Below are 23,891 nucleotides of genomic sequence, written 5' to 3'. Positions count from 1 at the left end.
AGCGAACTTTGTAAGAACGGATCTGAACGTGAAACTGCGTTCCTAACTGGCTGCTTTACTTTCCAAACAAAAGCTTGAGGGCACTTTCTCCTGAGGCCTGTCGATTAGCTTCGTACCTGTTTAAAGGCTTCAGTACTATTAAAGTGTAACTCACAGAACACCGCTGGTGGGTTACCGCTCCTCACACAGAGAGACAGGGCTACACTATTTCACATACACCCATCAGAAATGCATTCCTAAAGCTCATTGTCAGTAACAATTAGACATCAAGGCGTAGGGAAGCATGAATGCACATGATAGGCTGTGGGTTTATGTCGACGTGTTTCATCGATATTGTACCGTGGAACACTTCAATATGTACTCGATTAGACGACCACTCGATTTACGACATTGGCTAAAAGTCACGTATTTTCAAGGCACAATGCCACCTGACAATTTATCTCCGATAGTCTACAATCTAGGAACTCCAATCTTTTACGTTTACAGTTTAAATGAAGAGCTGGCAACAACGTTACATTTTTCGCCATGACCCGGGGTTGCTACGTCTTAAACAGCCGGGTCTATGCTTTTTTAAGGTAAGACGCTACATTAATGTCTGAAGTATTTTTACAACTCACAAGAGGGACATTTCTGTGTTTAGGTAAACTGCATTTTTGGTTAAATTAAATATGTCATGAAATCTAAAACGATATAAGGCATCTAGTGGACCATGGGATAATTTCTAGGGGAAAAATGCTACTGAAATAAATATGTACAAATGTGGATTGTCCACAAGCAATTCCAGACTTACCACTGACGTCCTTTAAGCCAGAAAAGTAATATTGTATGTCGTAAGAATATTCGTTATAAAATGTCGTGTAACAAACTATTTGTTCATTGAAAACATAGTATAAAAATGTACTTTTTAATGGAACGTTAAGTTGTCCACTTCCACAAATTTATGATTTTTTTAAGATGCAAATGAATAGAAACAATAGGTTCTTCAGCACCTGCTTGAACCTGTAACTACAAACGTTTGTAGATTAAGCAACTTTATACCTCATGCGTGTAAAATTTCCCATTTCTGCATACGTAACATCTCTAGCGTGTACCTAAATAAACTACGTTAGTAGTTGAAAATTTAATTGAGACAGTTTAACAGACGTTATTGTGGTAAATTATTTAAATTTTCAATTTAAATCAAACCTTCCGTTGTTTTCAATCTTACTGAGAAATGAAAACTGAAGTAGTCGTTACTTTAAGGGCATTTCAACCGTTTAGAACAGGGGAAGGTTCAGAGCCGAGACCACATGACCGTTACTGTAAAGCAATAAAGTTGGAATCGAAGTAAGCCCCCATCCCTATCCAATGGCACGACGTCATTGATCGTATTTTGAATAGTTCCAATATTCTTATGAACTCACTTGCTTCTCTCAGCGATGGCTATGAAGTAACCACACCGAGAGCTTGAAGTACTGATTCACATTTATATCCGTACGACACACACACACACAGCAGTCCGTTCGACATTAAGAAGAAAAAAGCAAAGATGTTCAGGCACGTTAAGTCCAACGGCATAGCCAAAACTCAAATCACGTTTCGAAACGGCTCTATCCAGTCTTACGGAAATCTAAAGTGGTGAATTGTGTCACATGCGAAGAAACACGTAACTTAACCGCACAACGTGTTCTAGAAACGTACATTCATCACAGACTAAACAAACTTTAGAGATATCTGTATCATCAAAAGTTTTACTTGCAGCATTTTTAAACGTTATTAAATCATTTATACGATGTTACTTGTAAAATAGTGCTCATTAACTTTTATCGCAATTCATCGCCGATGGGAAATACAATTTTATTGCTTTATGGAAAATGTGTAAATAAAATGAATTTAGTGGCGTCAAAAAGCAAGGATTTAATCTTTATTTATTTCAATCGAGAAGACTGCATAAGAAGCATAATGCAGCAACCTCGATCTTATTAATGACGAATGACGTCACACGAGATTGCGATGGCTACTCAGATTTACGTTGAGTTGGGTTGGGGTCGGTTAGGTTATGTTATTTGGGGGGGGGGAGGGGGGGATCTGCGCAGATGTTTATAGACGAAAAATGCGGACGTCAAAGTGAAGGTAGGTGCTATGTGGGAACAAATGTTCTGATAAAGATGATAATTATTTTGGTATTCTAGGTTATGACGCCCTGCAGTCCTGTAGTTGGTTATGAACGCTTTGGAGGAACGTATCGCCTCCACCATCAGGGTCAAACACAGATTGCCACAATTAATATCTGCCTTGTACGATGTATTATTGAACATAATTTCTGTAATTACGTAATTCGAAACCTCTTAAATAAACACAGTGCCGTAAAATAAAACAAAAATAATAAACCAATAATAAAATAATTTCTTCCAAGTTCAGAGAAACTTATTATTTACCTTCACTGTATCTCTTTTTACGCCTAATTTCACAGATACAAGTATCCCCTCATAAAGCCCATGAATTATTTTTATTTGTTCTTGAAAGATCCAAATCATAAACATGTATTATTTCAATATTCCAGATTATTATAAACTTTCGTATTCAGTTCGACTTAAATGTAAAATAGTTATGTCGAAGGTATCGTGTTTCTTTGTTTATTAATTTCGACGTTTTTTCTAAGCCATAATTTTTCATACATGCTTGAGATAATCCGATAATGAGTTTTAATATTCTTGTATCTTCAGCAGATTTTTACAGCTAAAGCTCCCCCCCCCCCCCCAGATATTCAGCCAGTCCTCCTCGATGAAATTGAGTTTCTGTATAGATCAGTTCCATTTTATTCAAATTAAATCGCAGAGTGAATCCCTTCGGGTTACGTTCAAGTACACATTCTATGTCGAAACATCCGAAGACCGTCACATTACCATTTTAACTCGACTACGTCTGATGTGTTTCAAATCTTCGCAATGAAATATCATTTTCAATTCATACGTATTGATTACAATTATTAATTTATTGATTTATTCTTAAGCTCTTTAATAACTTTGTTCTAAATGCATCCCTACAGGACGAATAATATTAGGTGATGTTGGGATAATATTAAAATGGTTCAGAAGTAGCGTGTTGACTACATCTAATTGTCCCAGGTTAGGGGCTATGGTGTGGATTTTGAGCACGGTAATAGGCCTTCCAGTTAATAAAGGTCAAGGAATTTATTGACCAGCTGAATAACTATTGGTTTTCTTAATAAGGGCTCTTCTCATAGAGTCTTGTAGATTCTTCGGAATAAGTAGTTATAAAGTTAACATTCTAACAGGTGATAATCATATCAGCAAGAAAATTTATATGATACTGTGCTACTATTTGGAGTTTCGCGTCAGTCGTTAAGTCAAACCAATTGGGTTTGAGGTTATCTGCATATTAATAGGTTCTGAACAATTGGAGGTCTGAAACAACATGAATTCATTTTCTCTGAAAGAGTTGCAACATATTTTGAATGTAACGTAAGAAAACACTAAATGTATTCTGGAATTCAAAACCTTTACTTAAAGAAAAGTAGGTCGCATAATATGTGACCTAGTTTAAGACAGAAGATTAAGTAGATTTGTTGAACCGTGGGTGTCATGATAACCAGATTTAAAGCAAAAATATAAATGGAGGAAAGACGTGAACTACGAAACGTGTTTTCCTTTATGTTTTTAAACTTTGAGGCTGAAGACAACCCATGTAATTATGTAAAGAAGCTGACACCGTAAATAAAAGAGGAGCTTGAAAAATCTTCTTAATTCTTCGGTTCTCCACCTGAGTTTTTTCGCATCTCCTCTCATATTTTAAGGTCCCGGTACCATTATTACAAACTTTGTTTTGAGGTTGTAAAAATTAATGATAGAGCAGTAAATTCTCTCCGCCTTTACATGGAGATCGACCGTAAACCTTAAGTGCAGACGAAGGCAAGGAAACTTAACTGCATAGATTCTGAACGTCATTTAAGGAACGCTGATTGTAAAATTCAAAACAATTTTTATTAATCATCGCCAATTTGTATACACTGAACACATACAGTAGCAAACTTGTAATGTGTATTATTTCTGAAAAGCAAAGATCTATTTTAAAGAAAGTATTTTTAAGTCCCAAACATAATAGTTTGGAAAAAAATTATAAAAAAATGGTTTTCTCATGGATTGTTGCGTCAAGTTGTGCGGTAGAACTTCACCGGCGTTTCACAGGAGTTTACCTCTTCCATCCTCAGGTCAATGCTGCAACCTCACTTAAAGTCGCCCGGTATTTAACCCAGGTTTCTGCTATTACAAATCAGCGTCTAGGCTCCTGAGCTATTTCAACAGGAAATACACATGGTAACAGCCGTAAAATATAAATACAGATTTTTATAAAATTCTGTGAAAGTGACAAAATATATTACTCCAGAGTTTAATGAAGAAAAGTGGCCCTGAGAAATAAGCCAAGAAATGTAAAGAGTAAGTATTCTCCACGTTTAACCACCATACTATGACGATGGATGGTGTTGGATGGACATAAGTCTTGAAATAAATTTAACTAAAGAGAAATAAAATGGTCCGACAGAATTTCGTATTTGTCTAATAGATTAAATTTGGACGAAATAGGTTCAATAGTTTCGGTAATGCCACGAAACTCCACGTCGCATCTAATACGCTACGCGGTTTTACATTTATTTTTTTATAAATACGTCATAAAAGGTATTTTAATTACGAGTTATGATGTAAGTGCTGTTATGTGCGGTTAGTGAACGGTGTTGTCTGAAAGACGCTGTGTGTCTCGGGGCTTTAGCTTCGTTAGTCTGCAACAATCCATCATCCCTATTTCTCATAGGAATAATACAGTGCATTTCGCTTGCTTGGATGCAGATAGAACAAGCAGACCTTATCTTCAAACTACAGTGAAATACATCATCGCATTGTCTACCTCCTAACTCCATGGAGGAATGCCAAGAGACTGATTGTCGTTCAACTGGTCCAAAAAATTCTCCACCTTTTCATGGGACAGAAGGTCCATTACCGTTAAGAGCCCGCCACTGATCGCTTTCCTGCGTTAGATAAATCTAATCCACACCTAACAAACATTCCAAGAAGCGGAAGGTGTTTTGAGAAGCTAACAGTCGCTCAATTGGTAAAAAAATTCTCAGTCCTTTGTTAAACCAGAAATGTTACTGCTACTTTCACAAGAGGCTGATACCAGACCATTTCCAGAACCACATGAGTACAGGGCGCATCCTCATATTTTATTTAATTTTTCATAAACTTGTGAACAAAAGGCTCTTGGCCTACTCAAAGGCTTTCGACATCCGTATTTTTCGCGTCAACAGTTTAAGAGTGGTAATCAGTTACAATAAGGATAATGACTCTTCTGGGTTGTTTCGCCGTGTAGTCTGGTAAAAGTTTACCGACGTTTCGGAGGTGCTTACCACCACAATCATAACGGCCCTCATCGCCCTGATACATCGACCAGACTACACAGTGCAACAACCCAGAAGACAGAAATCTTCACACTCGCCGCCATGAGATTCTTAAATCTCATCAAATACAGCAACATTTTTTAAAGTTGTAAATTAATGTTCTAATAATAGCTCATAACATTAAAAAATAAAAATGTCAATATCATAAACATATAATTTAATATAAAAATTACGTCGTAGATATGTTTAAAGTTTGAAAATTAGTGATATTATAAAGATATTGACTGAAATATGCGTCTTGTTATCCTCAGTACATTTTTATTTACATTTGCCTTTAACTCTAATAGCCCTACCAGATAAATAACCCGACAAAAGTCGATTTTTATCCAGTGGTTATCCAGCCTGTAAATGAGCTGAACTCTCTAATAAATTCAATGGTGCAGTCAAAGGTTAAAACGTTTTGCTGAGTGAATAGTTCCGATTCTCGCCACATAACAATACACCTTGGTTGTGATATAATATATTGAATGTTCTGCAAGAGAGGCTTAAGTAAAAAAGCTATTTGTATATACTTCGGGCCTTCTCGCCAATAAATGAAGCTAATTGAAAGAGGGATCTTAAAGAAACAGCTAAGCAACAAGTCAGCGACCATCTAGCAACTGTCTTCCATACGTTGTCTACGTAATGTACTTAACATACGCAAATTAAATGTCCAGTGTCTTCGAATTTATATGCAGTCCCACGCAACGTGTCTAAAGTCTTGTGCTGGTTTTACAATTGCTTGGTATGGGAATAATTACAGCGGTACCGCAATGTAGCTGTGCATTAACGGACTAAGAGCCAGTTGCTGGTTTTATTTATGCAACAGTAAAATACTGTCACATTCAGAAATGAAGGCATCAAATAAGACATGGGATAAATTGAAAGACAAAGACAGCTGTGACGTTATTTTGCACATAATAAACCAAGAACGTCACCAGTTCGAACACCTGCTCCAGCAACAAACAAAAACTTATGTTTTCAAGTAAGAATCTAACAAACTGTGTGGGACTACGAAACATATAAAGTTCAAAGGCATTGAACATTTATCTGAATATTAAAGAAAAGTCGTGGCCTACCTCTGTCACTACGGTAGTGGCGTATTGTGTGTAGTCAAAATTCCACCCATGCAAACAGCCTGTGGTGGGAAGAGAGAGGTTGCTGGCAGATACTTGCTGTTCGAGACGATCCAGGTCTTCCTCAGTTTCTACCTGCACCAACAGAGCTGAATAGTTGCGGTCAAACATTTGGCACTGACTGTACCTCAGCGTTCCATCTCTCATCTCATGAGGAATACTGCAACAAGCAAAATATCAGACGTATCACGTGAGGTTGTATTCTTTTATCACGCAAACTTCGTATAAAATACGACAGAAATGTTCTTAGATTATCATTACGTTATTTATTATCATAGTAAATTGTCTTTTTTAGTACACATGCTCCGTTTACTACTGCTGCCTCATAAAAAGGCCATAGAACACAGAACACACGGATACATCCCGGACTGTGACTTAAAAATACATATAATCTTCAACAGAATGTATAAAAATCTAGCTTCTGTAACGTCGTGACGTAGCTCATTCGGAAGATGACAGCTTCCCAGATGGCCAAGAAAACCGTGTTTTATTTAATTTGAAAGTTCATTATCGTACTAATAACAGCCGAGGCCAAATTAATACAATCTGCAACTTCACACCTTTATTTCCGATCCATCCTAATGCCCTCCCTTCTACTTCGAGGTCTTGCCAAAAGTCTCCTCCTTCAGATTTTCCGACTAAAGCTCTCTAAACTGTTGTACGCATTCTTCATCTCTTTTACGTGTACTAATTGACCCCTCCTGTATTTGAACACACCCTTATAACAAGTTATTTGATGAAGATTTCTGTCTTCTGAGTTGTTGGGCTGTGTAGTCTGGTCGATGTTTACCAACGTTTCAGAGGTCATACTGCCTCCGTCACCGCTGTGAAAACCTCAAATCATACATATCATTTGACGAAGATCACAAATTAGGCTATGAAGCCCTACATTATATAATTATCTTCATTCTGCTGTCATTTCCACTGTCATAGACACAGTGTTCTAAAACACCCTCTGATTTTCTCTCTCTTATGTTGATAAAGAGTTTCAAACAAAGAACAAGAATTGTAAGAATTTAACATACTGTATCATCAATGCTTCATTTAAAATAATTCTGTCAATGTCTGAAAAATAATCAAGACAGTAAATGTTGTTGGATGACTAAATAACAATTGACGAACAAAGTGGTGCTGTAGATTATTTTAAATATCTTCATTATCATTATCGTCGCCGTCAAACTTCCGAGACATTTATCGACCAATTCCGACTTCTGCTGTTAACCCTGTCTTGTTCATCATGGTCTGTATTTCATCATTACGCCTAAGTTTGAAAATCTTTCCCTTCCGTAGTCTGTCAAACCTGACATATTAATTTATTCATGTAGTTTTAGACCTTGGTCAGTGATAATTCACTCTGAACTTCATCCGAAATGTCTTAGTTCCCTTTTGGTATTCTGACCATGTACATTTCCAGTCGACATGAATTTCATATCAGTAGTTATAATTCTGAATATGACTGTGTCTTTATTACTCCTCTGGAGAGGTGAGTAAGTTCGCGTGTTGCAGAACCGAGACGAGTGTCATCTGATGGGGATTCCTATTGCTGGGGTCATGAATTCGAATCATCTCGGGCAGCGTTGCTAGCGGTAGTTCTCTGAGCATAAAGACTTCACCGTTTATATTAGAAGAACTTGGACAAGTCTGCATAGATAACAGCTGCAAGGGTTAAAATTCGAAAGTAATTCGCTATTAACACAAATCTATCATTCTATACCAGGGCCAACGCATTTTATATTTGTATAAAAAAAATTACACAAAAATGTATCGAATTTTATCCCGCGTATGTTTATAAAATTACTTCGATACAAAATACTTAGTTGATATAACTTTTTATACAGTAAGGATATTTGGGGTGTGTGCTGGCTGCATCGCGTGGCCTTTCCGCTATGGGCTACTAGTGCGAGTCTGTTGCCGAGTTTCTTAGTTCACGCGGCACAGCCACCAAACTTACTCACTGAAGAAAGTACGATTCAGCTATAGGTTTATCAGTGACCTCGAGTCCGTTCATACAACTGGTTACTGGGATGAATTCAAGTATAGAGTAAAATAGTGTAGTTCTAAAGTAGACATTAGTAGAAGACTGACGATTCATTTTCCATGCTCAATATGTGTGACAAAAAAATATATTCTCTTGAACGGCTTCATGCATTAGTTTCCGTAGTTTATACCGACTCCAGTGTTTGTATTCATAACTTATCTTTATTTTCTACTGTCTTTCCGTTTTTCGTTTGGTGTAGGATGATACTGACAAAATCCTTCGACAAATCTTTGTCCAATTCTTTTTCAAGACATTTCTCACTTTCGTCTATGTTTCTGTTAAAATGCTGGTTACGTAGAGGGGGGGATACGCATGTATACTATTGAAAATACTCAACAGATCAGTTACTTTTCAGTTTTGAAGATGACTTGTCTTTTGAGATTCTACGCAGTGCCGGCAACAAGTACCTCTGAAATGTCAGCAAACTACTATCACACTACATGGCGCAACATTCCGAAAGACAACCATCTTCATACTCACCTCAGCGAGAACCTGAAATCTCAACTTTTCGATTTATTCGCCAGAAACTTCCTGCTGTTATTCAGTAAACTAAAATGCATTTTTGTAACGTGCCGATTATTAAATTTAAAACACCGAGGGAACTAAAATTTACATTTTACTTTGATTGTAACGTTCATTTATTTACTTATCCATTAGTTTATTTTGCTTTCGGATGTCTGTTTTATTCGTTTTTAATGGACATTTGAGTTCATGGAGATTATAGAATCAAATCCGTCGTCCCGTGGAATATTACAATATTCAATCTTTCATTCTCCATTTCATCCGTTTTAAGAACCATGATCCTCTAAAAAATACAGAACGTCCCAAAAATATTTATACCCATAAGGTTAATATTCCGTATTATGGGTGCACATGTTTTTGGGACATTCTCCATTTTAACACGCGTATCCCAGCATGCATCGCAAAGGACATTGTCGAGAGACAGCAATAGAGCAGTCGGATAATTGGTCTTGCAATCCGAACCACGTGCCTGCTAACCTTATTGACACAGTTTGGGAAAGGAATTGATTGAGAAAGTTGTGACTTTCTCTAAAAACCAAAAACTGACTCTCCATATTGGCCTACTAAAGTATTCTATCTACAAACAAGTAGTTCTGAAAAGAAATACATTAAACATTTTAATCTATATCGAAAGTTTAAGGGGAATTTTAAATAAATAACTATAACAATTTATAATTCATAGTTTAATAAGTAGATAAATAGTAAAATAAAACAAAGTTTAATGCAAAATGTGTCAATAGTTTATATTGTATGTCAGTACCAGATTTAAAATTTATAGTTGCAATAGATATACTCACAACAGCGAAATCTAAAGAAACTCAAGACAGATCTGCACTCTTTTATTTATTTTCTACATTTCACTAGAGAAGTAGCTCTTTAAAAGCAGGTAAATCCTTCAATATAAAAATAAACTGTATGTCTTTCTTTCTTTCTTTCTTTCTTTTTATTATCAGTCTATAGGCTATATTTGACGCTAAGTATAAAAGAAAAGTATTTAGTACTCAGTAAAGGTGCATCATAAATTTCTGACCCGTGGTCTGGATTAGGCTTATAAATATAACTTTAATTTTATTTATGTGTAAAGTACGTACCTGTAGTAAACCTTAACTCAGGTACTTTTACGTTTTACTCTCTGCGCGTTGCATCAACTTTTCACACGTACACATATACCAATATTTCAGCTGAACATACATTTTCCATCTTCAATCCCAAATATGGAGCCAGCAGGCTTATATTTCTCCTAAAATATTGTGTCTATCTATAAATCTACGCGGCGTCACAACGCAAAATAATTTTATCACCGTGAGAATTTCAAAGCTCATAAAGACAAAATAAAACCAGACTTGTTATTTTTATGTTCCTCTCAGTTGTTTTATGACAGACTAATTCCCTGGCAAGACATCCCATCGTGTCTGAAGGATCTGCCATTTCATAGCTAGTTTAACCCCCTGGAAGCCACATTTCCTCATTAAGCACAGTCAAATATAAACAAAGATGTGGGATGCTGTTGTTGTGGCTGATGACGTAAGCAGCACATTTAAAAGCGACGTAATTAAGCGTCATTACCACGCGACATGCAGTCCGTAGAGTCAAGGATATGTCTTTACGCCGAACGAAAGAAGTTTAAAAACAGATATTGTCACCAAAGAGAGGTGCTCGTCCAGTCTAGCAGCTTACACGGTTACACACATTAAAACTGCAATTCTTGCTTCTGCAGACCGTGCCATAATCTAAACACTCCTAATACGAGGTGCGATCGGAAAGTTTCAAGACTGTGTCAATAGAGGGCGAACCTGATGTAGTACGAGCTTCTGCCGCTAGGGGGTGCGGCCTACATTCATAGTGAATCAGTGTGCCAGCCGGCATCATCGAATTAGCATTTGTTTCTTAGTTACGGGCGTTTTGGTAGTGCATTACACCGACCCTCCTGCGATTTCGGCATGGCGTGTGCATCAAATTTTGCCAAAGACTCGCCAAAACGGCTACGGAAACCTATGAAATGCTAAAGCAAGCATTTGGGGAGTCCGCAATGGGTCGTGCACAAACTTTTGTGTGGCATTCACGTTTTAAAAATCGCCGAACCTCTGTCGATGATGACGAGCGAAACTTCTATGTTTCATTAGATCAATGCTCAATTACAGGATTTCAGTTTAACTTACAGAACCCAATTGAATTAAACACCTGAGACTGTGAGGGGCATGCCAAGACAAGCAAATTACACCAGTCAGTGAATGCCACACAAAAGTTTGTGCACAACCCATTGCGGACTCCCCAAATGCTTGCTTTAGCATTTCATAGGTTTCCGTAGCCGTTTTGGCGAGTCTTTGGCAAGAGATTCAGGCAGAATCGCAGATGGTGCTTGACAGGCTGACAAAGAAAGATTTCCAGGGATGCTTCCAGGCTTGGCAGCGGCGCTGGGATCGTTGTGTTCACTCCCAGGGGAACTACTTCGAGGGTGATGGATGAATTTAATACCTGAGATAAGTGTACGGGTTTTTATACGCGCAGTCTTGAAACTTTCCGATCGCACCTCGTATAACAGCCAATGTCCGTCACACTTCACTCTACGAGTACGAAGTTCGTGCGATGTGGGAACAAATTTGAAATTACGTTCTGACGGTGGCGACTCTAGTAGCAAAATATGCAAACGAAGCTATGCAAGGGTCTATATTGGGGTCTGGCGGAGTCTACGTTTGTTAAGAGTCTGGAGTAAGGCAGTCGGTTTTATGTTGGTTCGTTTGGCAAGAAACTGGCTTCAGTCGCTGTATGGAAGTTCTCAAATCTTCTTTACTTTAAGAAGAAATGTTAAAAATGTACTTTCAATGCGATTTGCAAAGACTGCGATGTTGCGATAGATTTTATTGCTGTTCAATACAAGAAAGTCCATTCCCGTCAGCTTTAAAGGGTCGTACTATAAGGACAAGCAAACCAAAGAGGATGAGACGAGGGTGACATGAAGCACACGCGGGAGAAACGGAAAATCAATGAAAAGGATCACTCGGGAAACCTAGATTGAAAGTGAGAAGTTGTGGATTAAATTAATCTACAAATGGTCAAAGGTACTGTGGCAGGATCTTGCGAACTCGGCAATGAAAGAATAATTTCTTGACCACTTTGACGACTACAAAGTCTTCAGAGTAGACGTACGTCTTGAATCGTATAAATGGTTAGTCAGCTGTCTGGTTGATTAGTCATTTATCATGTCAAGGTTCAGTAAGATCCTGAAATACTTCAACACGATTTCAATTTGCACATCCAATTTTAGATATGTTCCAGGCAAATTAGATTACCTCAAATTAGGCCACAACAGCTTCCTTCCACATCTTTTCCAATTCATTATTCACTACCGCCCTCTCATCTGACGCTATATAGTCTAGATACCGAAAGCGTCATTAAATAAAGAACAAATAAATAAATTTGTTTTTCAAGGACGCATTTTAGTCGCGAAATACTTAACATGAGAAAATTGACATACAATAAGGCGTATTATAACACAGACATTCTGCAGTGCGATTAGATAATGACATACGAAGAGTAATTTTAACGCTTGCTACCACTACGACTAAAGTATTAACTTAATTATACAGTTTATAGTTATTTAGTTGGGCAAAAAATTAATTATTTTCATTGGACCCATGATCCGAGTTGCTATGCGACAACAAAATTACTCACTGGAGTATGACACGTTAAATTGGATCGTAAATAATAGAAGTACTTTATGAGATTTCAGGTTCTCATGGCGACAAAGTTGTCGATTATGAAAATGGCTGTCTTCTGAATTATAGTGCCGTGTAGTCTAACTGAAGTTTACAGACGTTTCAAACGTGCTTGCTGCCTAAATTATAAGGGCGGTGAGTATTCGTCGCCCTGATAATGGAGGCAGCAAAAATCTTTGAAACGTCGGGAAACTTTTGCCAGGCTACACGGTGCTATAACCTAGAAGACATGCATCTTTATACTCGCGGTGCCCAAATTTATAACTTGTGTTGGGCAAGGCCGTGGTCTAGGCAACACGGAGTTTTCCTCCGGGGGCTTCCCCGGTTTCTCCGTGGCATCCCATTCACACACAGAAGGCAATGGCAAACCACTTCTGGATCATCTGCCAAGAACGTATATGAACAGGTCCCAGTCCGAGAAAAGGATGGAAGGATCCTGTTCATATGGACCTGTCGTCAGACAGAACACTAAATAATAATGAGATGAGGTGGTGTAGCGGTTAGAACGCTGGCCTTGTAATCCTGGGGTCTCGGGTTCGATTCCCCGTGGTGCCCGAATTTATAACTTGTGTTGGGCAAGGCCGTGGTCTAGGCAACACGGAAATTTCCTCCGTGGCATCCCAACAATTACTCCATTCACACACAGAAGAAGGCAATGGCAAACCACTTCTGGATCATCTGCCAAGAACGTATATGAACAGGTCCCAGTCCGAGAAAAGGATGGAAGGATCCTGTTCATATGGACCTGTCGTCAGACAGAACACTACAAAAAATAAAATAGTGTTGTGTACGATTACTTATGTTCAGAGGAACTGCTGCCTCCATCTTCAGTTCTAAAGACGGTAGGTATGGTGGCGTAAATTATTCATAAATATAGATCAGTAACTATTCAGTTTTGATTATAATCTTTGGATGAAACTAAATTTTATCCAGCGATAATAATAATATAGCAGCTTGCAAGTTTCTTCCAGAAATTTGTTGTTAATTTCTAAAATGTTGCCGGTTTGAGTATAGAGACTGGGACATTTTCCAGGTTTGCCTCATACAGAATTTGTTCATTCGGGTGTTATCTGGTTCGAACATTTGGCAGCAGTTGAGCTGTCTTGGGACTTTTATCGTTTCCTTGTTTTCCTCTAGGCGAAAACCGGGAAGTCACTTAAAACACGTCTACATCCGATTTATTTTGCAATTCCACTCTAAAAATTCTGCCGTTGAAAAGGCAAATAAATTGTGAATAAGGAACAAGAAAACACAAACAAATGTCTGCCTTTTCTTAGAGAATAAGAAAGTTGAGCGAAAAATGACAAATTAAATCACTTAACCTATTGTTCCATTTCAAGTACGCTCTCAGCTGCAGACAGCAACACTCGAGTCTTTGTTTCATATTTTTATCCGTGTTACAGTAGTTATTACGTGTGGCCTTCCAACTTGTGTCTTATACAATTTCGAGGACAAAAGTAACAAAATGATGAAATAAAATCTTCTGGAGACTTCTTTTACTTCAACGTTAGGGGTGATGAGTACGACAAAGGATTCAGGTTTCAAAGATAAAGAACGAAATGTAAGGGCTTACAAACTGGACAATTTGAATCGAATTAATGAAACAGAATCTTTGGAGTACCATATCATGTTGAAGTACAGTAAAGCCTTGTCGTTTGTGTGGGTTATATCCTTGAAAACAGACGTGAACTTGCAGAACCGCCATGCGTGAAGTTCAGACGAAATTAAAGGAACCAAAAACACACGACACACGATACTCAATATGTGTAATTAATTATTAATAAACACTAAAATTTTAATGTTGCTGTTTACTAGGACGACATCGGCGTCTCTAGCGATCAAAATAAAGGACGATGGATAATCTGTCACTTGTGGTGTTCTGATGCCGTCTGATTTTATAGGTAAGCCCGTACAGAACAACTCATAAGTCAAAAACTGTCATATTCGCCCCCCGGTGCGAGCCTCAAATCTCAGTTTCAAAATATGCTTTCTTCAAATACCGGTGATTCTCTTTATACTCAAGAGTTTCGTTTCAGATAATTGCCGCGTGTGTCTAAAACGCGTAAAACGCATTCCGTACAACATTCCCGTGGATTTTTTTGATTTATACGCCATGAGAGACCTTCGTTTGCAGTTCCTGGAGTCAAAGAAATGCGCGCGCAACTCAGTGAGATTGCGCGGCAACTTCTACTGTAGCAGCGAATAGGATACTGACACTCTAAACACTGAAATATGACTGCGGACACGCGAAAAGTCAAATTAGTTAGCGGGGGGGGGACTTAGTACGACGCATACGGGAGATGAGAAATATAAAATTTTATTTCGACAACCAGTAGGAAAAAGACCGCTTCAGAGACGTGTTCACAGATGGGAATGACATAATGAATTAAATTAAAATCAACCGATGATTTAATTTATTCAGCCTGTGTTAAACTGTGTTAGTTTAAATACGCCAGTATTCATGGCTACCCGGGAGGAGCATCACGCGATAGGGAGATAGAACATTTAAGGGGCTTAATTCTGAAACATGACAAGGGGAGAGTCAAGATGATGCATGGAAGCTTCATGCAGCCTCAAGACGCTGTGGGAATATCGCCAGGGGTTTTGTCAATGTACACAAGTGTCGCGCAGAAAGAGCAATGGCGGAAAGCAAAGAAAGCAGATAGGCCATAAACTCTTCCTACTGAACAAACAAGTAATGGTTAACACTCAGACTCATTCAAGCTCATTGGTAACCATATATACCACAGTTTTTATTAGCTTCACATGATTCTAAGAAGAGTTTATTTCCTTAAATATTTTTCTAATCTATGTAATGGAGAAGCCTAATGTTTACTTTTAAGCAGAAACTGAAATTAAAGTATTATTTAGAAAAGCTACGGTTTCAGAAAAAACGATCATTTAAATCATATTTAAAAATTCAGATATTATCAGTTATAAAACACGTAATACATTCACAAATGTATTTTAATTTGTAGAGAAGTAATTGTTCTTAATTCTGAGAGCAAAACAAAACCAGTTATTTTTCCACCATTAGTTTGCATCTGTACCTTTAGTTAGGCGCCCTGTTGCTTCCAAGAAAATTCCTAACAACTGACTTGAAGGATTCCCATTTATCATTATAATGATAAATAAATGTGCTATCTGGAATTCCATTATACTTTAACTGGAATTCTCTTTGGAATTCATGACTTCCCGTTCTTAATAGAATATTCTAGTTTTTAAACACACACAGAGCAAATATACTCGACAAAAACGTATGTCTCTTTTTTTGTGTTCTTTGCACAAAGTGAATGTATACAGGCTGCTTCGTATTCACTCTGAGGAATAGGAAAACTTTAATGTGGTCCAAGAAACTGACGTTCAAAGTATTTCTATGTTGAGAATCCTTGATTGCTGCATTCGCGTTGATTTACCAGAAGAAATTTAATGGGGCTTTAAATAATAAAGTCTAACTAAAATAGTTTTCCAATGCTATTCCTTTTTGTTATGTCAGGAGCATATTCGTAATGTTGACAAACTACTTACAATAATGAAACAATCAAAATACTTAACAAACTAACTCCATGGAGCACAACCGTTCTTGTAAAACCAATAGTCGTCCGACTGATAGAAATTTCTTCCATTTACAGAAACCAAGGATTTATCACCATGACCACAGGGATTTGCAAACGTTTCCTATCCTACCAGAATGAACAGTCTGCTAACTAAAATCCTGTTTTTCCTTGCGATCCATATTAATAAACAGGATGTCCGAGAAATAGTGTAAACATATAAAATATTTTTATTGAGAAAATAAACAGAGCTAAGAGAGTACAGTTTTCACCACATGAAACAGCAACTCAGAAAGTTTTTTTTTTCCCCAACTGTACTTCTACCTGAGCTTCCTTTGTTGCTCGCACAATGTCCACCCGGTATTCAAATGTCCGGAAAGCGTTGCCACACATTTGAGGCATCATTCCTTCCACAGAATGGAACATGTGGTTTTTCAATTCTTGCAAACAAGTGACTCGTGTGTGGTACACCTGGTCCTTTGTGTGCACCCAAAGAAAGAAATTCCATGGATGTTAAATCCAGAGATCTTGCAGGTCATGCAAAGGGCCCTCCTCTTCCAATCCATATTGCAGGAAACTTTGTGTGGGGAAAAAACTTTCTGATTTGCTGTTTCATGTGGTGAAAACTGTACTCTCTTAGCTCTGTTTATTTTCTCAATAAAAATGTTTAAAATGTGTGCACTCTTTCTCGGACATCCTGTATTCCTCCATTACCATCAAGTGGTCACTTCACTTCAGGTTTTCCGACCAACACTGTATGTAAATTAATAATTATCTCACATGTTCTACATGCTTTGTCCATTTCATTATTTTTCATTTGATAGTATCAATATTTGTTGATGCGTATACATAATGAAATTCCTTAGGTAAAAATATTCTTTTCAGCACCCTGTCCTCATACATCTTATTCACCCAATTTACAATCTTAAAAAATTAACACATTTACATCACAAGAAAATATTAAACTATGAATGAGATACTATCGAACTTATCGATGAAAGATTAAAGAAGTTTCATTTGTGAGATTTCTCGACAAATTGTTTATTTATAAAAACCTCAAATAGAAGCCTGCACCATGGGGTTAGCTAATTTTCCATCCTAGATAAATGAAAAGAAAAGCGAATATTTCTGTCTTCCGGGTTATTGCGCTGTGTAGTCTGTGTCGATGTTAACCAACGTTTCAGAGGTCATACTGCCTCCGTCATCAGGGCGATAAGTATGAAGATTTCTGTCTTCTGGGTTGTTGCGCTGTGTAGTCTGGTCGATGTTTACCAACGTTTCAGAGGTCATACTGCCTCCGTCATCAGAATATGAAGATTTCTGTCTTCTGGGTTGTTGCGCTGTGTAGTCTGGTCGATGTTTACCAACGTTTCAGAGGTCATACTGCCTCCGTCATCAGAATATGAAGATTTCTGTCTTCTGGGTTGTTGCGCTGTGTAGTCTGGTCGATGTTTACCAACGTTTCAGAGGTCATACTGCCTCCGTCATCAGGGCGATAAGTATGAAGATTTCTGTCTTCTGGGTTGTTGCGCTGTGTAGTCTGGTCGATGTTTACCAACGTTTCAGAGGTCATACTGCCTCCGTCATCAGGGCGATAAGTATGAAGATTTCTATCTTCTGGGTTGTTGCGCTGTGTAGTCTGGTCGATGTTTACCAACGTTTCAGAGGTCATACTGCCTCCATCATCAGGGCGATAAGTATGAAGATTTCTGTCTTCTGGGTTGTTGCGCTGTGTAGTCTGGTCGATGTTTACCAACGTTTCAGAGGTCATACTGCCTCCGTCATCAGGGCGATAAGTATGAAGATTTCTATCTTCTGGGTTGTTGCGCTGTGTAGTCCGGTCGATGTTTACCAACGTTTCGGAGATCATACTGCCTCCATCATCAGGGCGATATTTGAAGTTTTCACAGCGGTGAGTATGAAGATTTCTGTCTTCTGGGTTGTTGCGCTGTGTAGTCTGGTCGATGTTTACCAACGTTTCGGAGGTCATACTGCCTCCGTCATCACACTACACAGCGCAACAACCCGGAAGACAGAAATCTTCATACTCACCGCTGTGAAAACCTCAAGTCTTACAAAAGAAAAGCCTTTGTTTCTCCTCAATACATCGTGAACACATGCAACATCAAGTGACATAAAACTAGTTGGTGTTGTGATGGTCAGAATTTGCGCACAGCCTTTCAAAATACCTCCCAGTTCTGTGTTTGATCTATGAGTACGTATGACGCTCCGTTGTCTTAGTAACGCGCTTACTGTAAATAAACATAGAGATGCATTGTGGGTAATATTTGAAAATGCACATTTCAATCGTTTGATTACTCTATACGCTGTACAGTGAAATGTGTATAATGTCCATTTATTACTGGTTCTAGTTTATTAATGTTTGTATGTTTGCTTTTCAATTCCCAGTACGTTCAATAATTATGAACTTTTAGGGCGTACGTACACTCGGTGCACGTCTGGATACCAACTCAACAGTTCACATTTCCTAAAGTGTAACGTCACTGAAATCTATGGTCTTCCTAAGATGTAAATAACACGGTTCCTTTGAGAAACTGATGATCGCTCGAGTAGTTAACATTTACCCGTTTATATGAAACCCAACAGTGCAAAGCCGTGTATATAAGAGCCCGCCACCTTACCCTATCTTAAGTCACTTCAATAAAGTTCGCAATCTCATAAAAATTTAAGATCCAGTTTAATAGTATCCTCGTATCGATGCCTAATTACGTCTCAACAGAGGTCTGAATATTCTTATAAGTAATAATAACGATTAATATAGAATATTTATTTTGTTTGGACCACTTCTCTTTATTGTTCGTAGTTAAGAGAATATCAGATAACTCCATAATAACTGAACTTAATATTGAGTCCACTGAAATTGAATGAACAGACACATCCTGATATATATAAAACTCATTTTTATTATTGTGGTAATCTGTTTTCCCTTTGTAAGAAATTCCAAGCACTCGAATAGAGCCTATAGAAATCCAGGATATGGAAGCTTGTCCTCACCTCATTACGTTTTCTGAAACGTACTTTTATACTTCTCCACCACGCCACTCCGGTTTATTACTGTTCTGGAATCGATTCAAAAAAAAAGTACTTGAAAGGTCAAGGTTTTTATGCGCAGAATTCTATTACGTGTCATTATTTGTTCTATTTTCCCACAATTCATTATTTATAAAAAAAATATGAAGATGCATAAATGAAAACTTCTCATAATTTACATGAAGATTTTTTTCTCTCTTAACTTTAAAATTTACGTAACATTTAAAGTCAGCATGAATTCGAATGATTAATTTGGAAGACTTGAGATGGAAGTGGTGGTGGCCAACTTTATGGAACCAACCCAGCATCTTCTCTGGTTAAGTCTAGGCAAAGACACGAAAACTGAACTTTCGAATGGAGAACATAACCCAAGACTTCTGGGATGCAAACTGCTCAATTGCTGCGTTAAGACAGTTGTCAGTTACCATGGGCTGGGCGATATGGGTTCGATTTGTGCCACCGGCAGAAAGTCCTCCCTTCTGTACCAGTGGCCAGTCTGGAGCCCACCCGGCCTCCTACCTTTACGCTCTAACAGTAAAGCATCCGTCGTTGCAGGACCTTCGTCATCAACATCATCATAATCGCCATCTTAAAGGCACAGAAAGTCTGCTTCGTCCCAGTGTCTCCTTGGTCATCCAAAGTCTTAGATTATTTTTAGTTTGTAGTACATAACATATTGGGTGTTTCTTCCTGCTTCAATTGTGCCAAATATGTTCACAGAGTTCTCGAATTATTTTATTCATGATATCTTAAATTCTTAAGAGACATCGATTATTTGTATTGTTTGCTTGGTATTTGAGGTAAAGTCTTAGAAACCTATTTAGGAAATTTAATTTATACTATTTTTGTTGTTATTCGGTCTGCTCTATTCATTGCCCAATTCTGATAACTATATAAAGGTACGAGCTCGTACACATACTGACATAAAAATTTTAAGAATTATATCTATTTATTTCTTAAATCTCTCCATATCTTACCCTACACTCAGAAATTTATGTACGTTTTGTGTTTCGTCTACGTCATAGCTCCATTAATAAAATATTGCACAACTAAGGTAACAGAAGTTTTGAACTGTTCAACAATTCCACCATTTATCATTATCTTCGTTCTTATACGACTTTATTAACGTTAATTATTATTACCTTATTATGATATATCAGCTTTGCCATTTTACATATTTTTCTGTTACCTTTATGTAAACGTTTAAATTTCTGCAGTAACAATTTATTATCGCATTTTAAAACGTAGAATTTCAATAGCCTACGTTTAGTGGAAGAACTAATTTAACGATTAAAGGAATTTCAAATATTAAATGTAATCTTATTTTAAATAAACCACATACAAATATTTTCGGTGTTTTCTGTGCTATGAAGGAACTGGGCACATTCAAGTATTTTAAGAAAAAAATTAACCTTTACATATCGGAAAATGATTAATTTTAAGAAAGAGAAGAAAATTTGTTTAAACAAAAATGTTCTGCTTATTTAATAGGACGAATATTTTGTATATAATGGACCTACGGGAAATATAATAACGAAAAATTAAGGAAATAATGAGGAGCTTCATAATTTATACTCTTTTTCAGTATTATTAATATGATCAGACTACAGGAAAATGAGACAAACTGCTAATGTAGCACGTATTGGGAGAGATAAAATATTAGTTTGAAAATCAAAACATCTGACAGATTTATAGTTCGCTTCTTGGTGCGACTTATTCCACTCATTACATAACTCTGGAGCGGAGAATAGCACAGGTTGTCCATAAATTAAACCTGGAAGTCGATCTGAACCTATATGAAAAAGGAACTGATAAAGACCTGTGACCACGTGTGATAGAACGTTCTAGTGCGAATGTCTTGTAGTGCATAAGTTGTTTGTATGTGTTGTCGATAAACAATTACACTTTCTTCAAATCGTCCGCCATTTTATGAGCATTGTGTATTAAACTGATCTTAAAGATAGAGGTTGTGAGAGAGTGGACTGGATTCATGTGGGTCGGTGTAGGTAACAGTGGCGGACTCTTGTTAGCACAGTGATAAGCATTCCCAGCTGTGAAAATCCCCCAACCACACGCATCTCATAAGCCACAAAAGTGAGATTCCAACCTCTAGAAAAAAAAATATAAAAAAGTCTGCTAATGTTTATGAAAACATCACGATTTATTCTGGAAAACAAAATATATTTTGTATGCGAAACCGCTAGTTATAAAACATTAAATTACAAGGCACTGAAAATTAGCGCTGAGCTGTAAGGTCTTAATAACGCGAGGCGAGAATACACTTCCTCCCGCCGTATAACAACACGGGCTGGAATTACACTTGACGTGCCAAGCACCAGTTTTGCACTCACATAACTCAAAACGTTCACGAATATTGCCAGAGAGTTTTGTGCCCTTCTGTAACGTGCGAAGGGAGGCAAAGTCTCAGTAGTGAATTAACTTACAGCGTCTCGTTTTCCTGCTTTAAGACCTGAGGTTTGCACGACTACTTGAATAGAGACGATGGATGGCCTTCCGGGTTCCTGCACTGTGTAGCATTTTGGCTGCGTACCAACGTTCCAGAGGAACAAAGTGCCCTTATCTTCAGGGTTCAAGATGGAGGTACTGTATTCCTCAAAAATGTTATCACACGACAAAAATTATACGTGGCTCAACAAACGATAATCCAACGTTCCTTTTAATCCGACGTACTGTCATTTGATGTCGTGTTGTATTTTCTATGTAATTTAAAATTATCGTAAACTGAGTCAATATTTACCCTCAACTTTTCATTATTTTTACGTATTACCCGACATTTTCGATAATCCGACAGTTTTTCCGGTCTTTTCTAATTCGCATAATCGGGAGTGAATTGTTTTTTCATCAAATTCACACACATATGTAGGCATTCTTATTATAGGATCCTTTACTCTTTACTAAACTGGAAAAGAAGAAGCAACCCAGTTTTATAATTCTTTTTACTGAGTGTATAAACAGCAAATTTAAATGCGGAAGTAGTATTCGTAGATATGTTCTCAGAAATTCATTATCATAGAAAATGATAAATGCATGCAAAATTTTAGTGAATAACTTGGATAAAAGAAACCATATAAAAGGCATAGGTATAGATGTGATGATATTATTAGAACGGATGCAAACAAAGAACATATGAACTAGCGGATTGAATTCTTCTGACTCAAGACAGGTTCTAGTGGCGGTCTCTTATGGACACTGTAGTGAACTTGGGTTCCGTAAATGGCTGGGAATTTCTTAACTAGATGAACTACAGTTTCATAACTTTTATGATTAATTTATGAGTAATTTCTCGGAGTGGAACTATCGGATGGTTTCGGAGAACATTTTGCCACCATTTTCAGGGCAAGTTTTCTATTTTGCAAAAAAATGTAAAATCTGTCAAAGGTATAATTATTAAAAGACTTTGAACTATTACTCCGGGTAGATTTTAAGCTTTTATTACTTTTTTAGGTCGTATTTTCTTCATCTTGGTATGGAGTGCGTCACGGTGATAGTTAACAAAGGATTGGGAAACAGAACTCTTGTAATAAAATACAGACTGGACATGGCTTTAAAGTACATTGGACTTTCTGGAGGAAGGAAGTTGACATGCTCTGTTTCTTTTCACTGGCAGCTCAAAAGTAATGAAAAAGACACTTCTGAACTCACCACTGAGTTAACCTTTTCGTGTTTCTACTTACAGCCATTGTCGTTTTAGTTTGATCACAGAAACACTTCAGCTTACCGTTATCTGGGGTGTTTCGCCTTTTTTATTCCGTTTCAGGGCGATCGCCCTCATGTTGGGGGCAGGAAGTACCTCTAAAACGTTGGTAAACTTCTACCAGACTACACTGCGCAACAACCCAGAAGACAGCCATTTTCTTACTCATCGCCGTAAAAACCCCAATCCCACTAAATGCATCAATGTTTAGTTTTTTTATTTATACCCACATGTAACTAATAATATTCCACACAAAAACAAAATCTATAGGCAGAAGACTGTTTTCTGCCATGTCCTTTATAATTCGCAATTTATTAAACATTTCATTATTGAAGTTATAATCTGACACTGTCGTTAAATAAGCCATTAAAACAATAACTGCCAAGGCATTTCGTAATTTTCCTTGGTATACTCAAATAGTTACTTCAAAATGATCATTCAATTGAACAGGCAAAGTAACTCCATTTACCGGTCGTGGTTCAAACCACTGCCTCTTGAATGCGAGTCAGAATTTTGTAAACCCACTCCGTGCTTGTGTGGAAATCATGGCTCCAGGGAGCCGGTGGGTTTTCAAATTACTCTCATTTTATAACAGACGCCATACAGCTATTTACATCTTTAAGCTATCAAAGCTTCTACCTGTATAATATGCAATGTTGTTTGCATGGTTGGTGATCATTTGCTGTTATGGGATTTTGGGCTATACGAAATATAATAACCGTTGCCAC

The 23,891-nt window shown here is 37.5% G+C and overlaps 1 protein-coding gene across 4 annotated transcripts in view; it reads right to left on the bottom strand.

Annotated features, from left to right (window-relative positions):
• Balat (Beta-alanine transporter) overlaps positions 1-23,891 on the bottom strand; it is a 218,949-nt gene that overhangs the window by 148,051 nt on the left and 47,007 nt on the right. For all 4 annotated transcript variants that reach the window (XM_022083194.2, XM_022083175.2, XM_022083124.2 and 1 more), the window contains exon 3: positions 6,511-6,727. In XM_022083194.2, the coding sequence (XP_021938886.2) occupies positions 6,511-6,727 (217 nt within the window). The remainder of the gene's footprint in view (positions 1-6,510; positions 6,728-23,891) is intronic.

This window comes from Zootermopsis nevadensis, unplaced genomic scaffold (assembly GCF_977971745.1).
Source record: "Zootermopsis nevadensis isolate Lab colony 2312 unplaced genomic scaffold, Znev_1.0 Znev_ptg000028l, whole genome shotgun sequence".
Lineage (NCBI taxonomy): Eukaryota > Metazoa > Arthropoda > Insecta > Blattodea > Termopsidae > Zootermopsis > Zootermopsis nevadensis.
Note: the sequence above shows the minus strand (reverse complement) of the source record. Positions and strands in the feature narration are given on the sequence as shown.